This window comes from Merops nubicus, unplaced genomic scaffold (genome assembly GCF_000691845.1).
Source record: "Merops nubicus isolate BGI_N331 unplaced genomic scaffold, ASM69184v1 scaffold7677, whole genome shotgun sequence".
NCBI lineage: Eukaryota > Metazoa > Chordata > Aves > Coraciiformes > Meropidae > Merops > Merops nubicus.
In genome coordinates, this window is record NW_008620910.1 from 9,082 (window position 1) to 15,972 (window position 6,891).

Genomic DNA, 6,891 nt, shown 5'->3' on the forward strand with positions numbered 1-6,891 from the left:
CAACAGCTGCTTGGACAGGAACCACCTTTACTAAAAAGGCACCATTCCAAAATAAGCAAGTGAAACCAAAGCAACCTCCCAAACTGCCCCAGATCCACTACTGTGATGTTTGTAAGATCAGCTGTGCTGGACCACAGGTACCTGTATTATATAGTATTCTCTTATACACTGTAGTGGTAATTCCTTCAGCTAAAAAAACTGACTCCTTTAAAACATTTGTAAGTTTTTAAAGACCTGATTCTGTTTTTACACTCAAGGAATAATTAACTGAAAATGTGCACTAAAACAGAAAGAGTTCTGTGAGAAGACAAGAAGATTCATTGCCTGAGCTTATACAGAGGAGCTTCAGCTGTGCTTTGGACTTCAGAAACAGTCTAAACTTTGATTTCCTCTTTTAGCATAGCAAACTTAGAAAATACTTTTTTTTCAAAACTATGGAATTACATAAATTTTGTGAATGGTACGCCTGAAAGTTCATTCTTCATTGTATTCCAGAGTTCCAGTTTAGTATCACAGTAGATAGAAGCATGTAAAAAGTAGTTACCAATTCATGCAAGAGTGTTTCTATGTGTGTCTCGCTAAACTGTTCTTACCCTTTAGGTAAACTTGTCTTTACTTCCCACCCTGTCTGCTCTAGATTGCCAATGTTGCTATAGGAACAAGTACCAACTTCTGCATTTCATTTTCACCAAAGCTTTATTTATGCACTGCTTTCTTCTGAATTGATTTTTTTAGTTCTCTGGATACAGTTGATCACTGTGGTCATGTAGTTTGAAGAAAATTAAAAATCAAGAATAATTGGGTGCAGTGCAGGAAATCGCATTTTCTGATGATACTAGGTTTTCAGTGGTAATACCTGTTCATCAGTACTTGACAGAGGAAGTGAGAATTCAGAGAAGAAGGGCCCACATTGTATCACCTAAATTGTGATGGAATCCTGAGGATGGACCAAGAAAATTTATTGGTCTGAGACGCGGCCTGCTAATGTTTTAGTGCATGTTATATGGAAGAAATGTTCAGTATAGCAAGTACGTCTTACACAAAATGTAACTTTTATGCTATGGTCTGTATTTTATGTATTTGCATGAATGCTGAATAAGCAGTAAAAAGACAGCTCATTGTGTGTACGTTGTTTATTTAAACAGACTTATAAAGAACACTTAGAAGGCCAGAAACACAAAAAGAAAGAAGCAGCATTAAAAGCTTCTCAGAACACCAACAACAGCAGCACTTCTGCTCGTGGAACTCAGAATCAGTTGCGCTGTGAGCTCTGTGATGTGTCTTGTACAGGGGCAGATGCTTATGCTGCCCATATCCGTGGAGCCAAGCATCAGAAAGTAAGAGTTTTCTCCTTTTTTTTTTAATTATACAAGTGTACTGGTTTTTTCTGGGATAGTTAATTTCCTTTCTAGTAGAGGTACAGTGCTGTGTTTTGAATTTAGTGTGGGAATAATGCGGGTAACAGTGGTGGTTTGGTTGTGGCTTAGTAGCACTTACCCTGAGTTAAGGACTTTTCAGTTCCACACGCTCTGCCAGCGAGCAAGTGCACAAGAAGCCAAGAGGGTGCATGGCCAAGACAGCTGACCCAAACTAACCAAAGGGATATTCCATACCACAGAACATCTTGGTCATTAAATATGCTGGGGGGAGTTGTCTTGGAAGGGAGGAAAAAAAAAACCAGTTGTTTCTTGAGGTAGTTGTGTCCATCTTTTTTTTTTTTTTTTTTCCCAAGATGACTTTTTGTAAAGAAGGAATAGATAACTTTTTAGTTATATTGATATCTATTATGTATTTTTTTTTTTCATAGTTTTCCCAGGGAGATCATATTATGAATTTCTCTTCGTTCTTACAGGTAGTAAAGTTGCACACAAAACTTGGCAAACCCATTCCTTCAACTGAACCAAATGTGGTTACCCAAGCTACTTCCTCAACATCCACATCTGCTTCCAAACCAACTGCCACTGCTTCAAATATAGCAACTAGCAGCAGTACTGTGAACTCCTCTGTTGCATCCTCTGCAGTGAAAATTCTTACTCCCACGGCAAACACAGCACTTAACACTGCGTCCAACAACAAAACGTCTTCAACCGCTGCTAATATAGCTGTAAAGAAAATATCTACACCGAAAATAAACTTTGTTGGCAAGTACAGAAGTCAGTCTTTATTTTGAAACCTAACCTATTCTGTAATTTTTTTTTTAAGACTTAGAGCAGCAAATACAAATGTATTTAGTTAACTTTATGCATGAGTAACTGTTGTGTTTAGTGAGTTACTGATAGGTTAAAATAAAAATGTATGTGGAAGTTTTGCTTCAAAATTTATGGAGTTTTCTGGGCAGTTGTCTCCACCTGACCTCCCTTGGAGACTACTCCCATCTTCAAAAGAAGCCTCTAACATTTGATTTCTTGTGTAGTAGCTCCTAGAGTATTGCAGGTTGTAGTCCAGTTCATCTTAACTTCAGTTTACAGCTTGGGCAGTTGAGGCAACCTTCAGTAATTTGGCAGTTGATAACTGGGCAACTGAAACATGTTTATAACAATAGAAGTAAAACAGGAGACCTCTGAAGTGAGCGTGACAGATGCTTAGAGATGGGAGGAATCTGTTCCACAATAAGCTGTCCTGCTCTTGAAGGAAAGACCTATGCAGTTGCAACATTGAGATTATACTACCTTTGTTAGTACAAACATTGTAAGGTTTTGAAGTACTTCTTTGGATGCATGTAAAAAAAAATCTGATAACAAAAAAGAGATTATTAAAGTATATTTGCCAAGTTGTTCCCATTCAATTGTATCTCTTTTGAAAGAGCTAATAGTGAATAATGCAGTTATATAAAGCATAAGGTGTTCTTGCTAAAGTAAAAAAGTTGTGTTTAAATAACTTGCATGTTGTTAAACTTATTTTAAATACAATTAAAGATTTAAAAAATATGTTTAATTTTTAACTGATTTTAAAAGATTGATAATGCTTTGGCTAGGACATTGACACTTGCAAATAAAGTCTTCAGTTTGCACAACATTCTCATTTTATGAAAGTTAATGATATAACGTTTTTGGTTTGTAGGTGGTAATAAACTTCAGACAACAGGAAGTAAACTGGAAGAAATGAAATCAGGTGAAAGTGTTAAAACAACTCCTGCTGCAACAGTCCAAACACAGGAAGTAAAACCAGACACCACAGCCGAATCTGTGACTCCCACAGCTCTTGCTGCCTTGCAAAGTGATGTGCAGCCAGTGGGCCATGACTATGTGGAGGAGGTATTGATACAAAAATGTGTATTATTTTTAAACTATATTAGTGAAAATTTGTTCAGCGTGCAGTAGTCACAGAATGGTTGAGGTTCGTAGGAACCTGTGGAGGTCACCTGTTTCAACCCCCCTGCTCAAGCAGGAGCACCTTGAGCCATTGCCCAGGATGGTGTTCAGACAGCTTTTGAGTATCTCTGAGGATGGAGACTGCAACTTCCCTGAGCAACCTGTGCTAGGGCTTAGTCACCATCAGAGTAAAGAAATGGTTCTAATATTCAGAGGGAAACTCCTATGTTTTGGGTTGTGCCCATTGCCTCTGTTGCTGTCACTGGGAACCATCGAGAAGAGCCTTGCTCTGTCCTTTTTGCAGCCTCCCTTCAGGTATTTATACACGTTAAGAATATCTCCCCTCAGCCTTTTCTTCTCCAGGCTAGACAGTCCCAGCTCTCCCAGCCTGTCCTCACAGGAGAGATGCTGCAGTTCCTTCATCATCTTTGGGCCCTTTGTTGGACTGTGTCCCATATTTCTATTGTATTGGGAGCCCAGAACTGAACACAAGGACTCCAGGTGTGCCCTCACCAGTGCTGAGTTAGAAGGGCAGGATAACCTCCCTCAACCTGCTGGCACAGCTATTTTCTAATGCAGCCCAGCATGTCATTCACCTTTGCTACAAGAGCACATTGCTGGATTGTGTTCAACTTGGGTGTCCAGGAGGGCCACCAGGTCCTTTTCTGCCAAGCTGCTTTACAGCAGGGTGGCCCCCAGCATAAATGGGTGTGTGGGGTTGTTCCTGTCTGTGTACAGTACTTTGTACTTTTCCTTATTGAACTTCATGATGTTCCTCTCAGCGCATTTCTTCAGCCCACTGAAATCTCTCTTCTCGGGATGTCAGTGTAACCCTCTGGTGTATCAGCCACTCTTCCTAGTTGTGTGTCGTCTCTTAGTTTTGTTTCATCAGCAAATTTGCAGAGGGTACACTCTGCCCCGTCAGCCAGATTGTTAATGAAGACTTAATAAATGGGACGGAACCCATTACTGACCCTGATGTACACTGCTGGTTACTCGCCCTCAGCTAGGCCTCCTTCTGCTGGTCACCGTGCTCTGGGCCTGGCCACTCAACCAGCTTGCAGTCCACCTTGCAGTGTGCTTATCCAGCCCATACAGCCACAGCTTGTATATGAGGGTATTATGGTGAGACTGTGCCAAAGGCCTTACTCACGTTAATGTAGACAGCATCAGCTGCTCTCCCCTCATCTGCCAGGCCAGTCATTTCATCAGAGAAGTTAATCAAGTTGATCAAGCATGACTTCCCCTTGGTAAAGCTATGCTGAGTACTTGTGATGTTTTTCTTGCCCTCAGTGTGCCTGGGAATGGTTTCCAGGATTAGCTACTCCCTCATCTTCTGAGGGATCATGTGAGGCTGACTGACCTGTAATTTCCTGGGTCATCCCTGAGGATAAAGGATGACAAGGCATTGAACCTGCAGAGGCTTCTGCAGGTGTTTACATTTTTGTGTTGTACATGTTTCTTTGAAGTTTTGTTGTTCATGTGAGTGGCACTGAATACATGGATGAAGTCCAATGTAAATTTTTCGTGATTTGCAGGTTTGTAATTGTTCATCTAAGTGTGTTCAGGGTCAAGTTTAAAGCTATGTGCTCTTTGGAACTTTGTTCTTTACCAGGCACAGTGGTATGTCTTCTACTTTGCCTTCTTTTAGTTATTGTGTGAACTGTTTTGCATGTTTTGAGACAGGTAGACATTATTCATTGTCACTGAATTAGATTGATTTTTATTTTAGCTTTGGTTTTGGGTTTGTTTTGTTTTGCTTTTAAAAGCCAAATGTGTTATAACCTTATTTTCCAGGTAAGAAATGATGAAGGAAAGGTGATCCGCTTTCACTGCAAACTTTGTGAATGCAGTTTTAATGATCCCAATGCCAAGGAGATGCACTTAAAAGGGAGGCGACACAGACTTCAGTATAAGGTTAGTAGAAATGCTGATGCTTCTACCTGAATGTCCACTGGACATCAGCTGACTGATTACACATTCTTACATTGAAAGGATAGGCAAAACTAGGTAGTCTGAGTAAACGACAAATAAAAAAAGGTAGAGAAACCTTCTTCAGGCTTATTGTTTTTAGAGAAGCAAGGCAGACTGTGAAACTATTTGTGTTTGGACTTTTTTGAACATTCTGAACATATCTTTTAGGCACACCTTTGCAATATTAAAATACAGTACAATGTATGCAAGCAGCAGTAGGTTCTTTATGTTGTTTACCATAAATTTCAAATAGTATAAGATAGCAGTGCTCAGTGGTTTTGGCAGGATAAACCACAGAAATCCTGTGTGGAGACGTGTGAGAAACAAGTTGTGCAGATTTTTTTAGTCATGAATGGAGGCACACCTGTGCTGACATACAGTGTGCATTTTGATTGTTAGAAGATTATATTGGAAGAATCTGCTGTGGTCACAGGGGATACAATGGGCTTGCATAACCACGAAAGGGAAAGAAGAGAAAAAATTGCCAAAAAGTTTTATTCAGTAACTCATGACTGTGACCCTGTATGAGGGCCCCTTCAGGAACAAGGCACCTGGAAGCACACTGTAGTTAAAATGAAATGTTTTTTCCAGGCTATATAGTAGTCATCCTGCTACAGAATGAATAGCAAATTACTTAGGATTTTGTATCACATTGTACTCTTAAATTGATTTGTTCTCATGGAAGAGGTAATTCATGCTGTTTGTAATCTGTTGCCATTACTTTCCTTTAAAATACTGGACACAGACTTGTCATATTCAACTACTCATTCAATGCAGTTTTAAAACTGCATTTTACTCCTCTTGATTTTATCATAGACCAGTAGTGTGTGTTAAATATGTCAGAAGACTCTGTAACCTTGAGATGAGAAGAGGAAAAGCAGCATTTTATTCATTACTTTTCTAAACTAGAAAAAGGTAAACCCAGACTTACAAGTAGAAGTAAAGCCCAGTATTCGAGCAAGAAAAATTCAAGAAGAGAAGATGAGGAAGCAGTTGCAAAAAGAAGAATACTGGAGAAGGCGAGAAGAGGAAGAACGCTGGAGGATGGAAATGAGGTAATGCACTCTGTTTTATCAACAAATGAGACAAGGGTGCAGCCAGATTATCTAAAACTAACTCTGCTTCTGTAGTTATTATTTTGAATATTTGTTCAATAGGAACAGAGATATGAACTCTGACCTAGCTTGTTTCAAATTATGTTGTCAATGTCCCTCTGGGGTTTTTGACTGTTAGTGTTCAATCCCTGTGAGGAATGCAGATTTACTAGAAGTTTTTTCTATAAATTCAGACCACTTTCAAAATAAATTTTCACTGTAGTTACCCTCTGAAGTTCACTGATACTTGCTTATGACTCCTAGAAATGAGTTAGTGAGCACATAAAAGAATTTCTTTGAAATGGTTGCAAGTATTAACTGCTACATAAAGCGAACACTGTGACTGATGCACTTCAGGCGATATGAAGAGGACATGTACTGGAGGAGAATGGAGGAGGAACAGCATCACTGGGATGACCGCCGCAGAATACCAGATGGAGGATATCCTCATGGTCCTCCAGGACCTTTAGGCCTGCTGGGAGTTAGACCAGGAATGCCTCCTCAGCCCCAAG

At 39.7% G+C, this 6,891-nt stretch overlaps 1 protein-coding gene across 1 annotated transcript in view; it reads left to right on the forward strand.

Annotated features, from left to right (window-relative positions):
- Nucleotides 1–6,891, forward strand: part of LOC103776735 (zinc finger RNA-binding protein-like) — a gene marked incomplete at its 5' end in the record, with an annotated part of 25,011 nt that overhangs the window by 4,799 nt on the left and 13,321 nt on the right. The window contains 7 exon segments of the mRNA XM_008944259.1: nt 7–137; nt 1,146–1,337; nt 1,853–2,141; nt 3,061–3,254; nt 5,109–5,228; nt 6,195–6,340; nt 6,737–6,891. The exon segment at nt 6,737–6,891 is cut by the window's right edge and continues 6 nt beyond it. Of these exon segments, the coding sequence (XP_008942507.1) occupies nt 7–137; nt 1,146–1,337; nt 1,853–2,141; nt 3,061–3,254; nt 5,109–5,228; nt 6,195–6,340; nt 6,737–6,891 (1,227 nt within the window).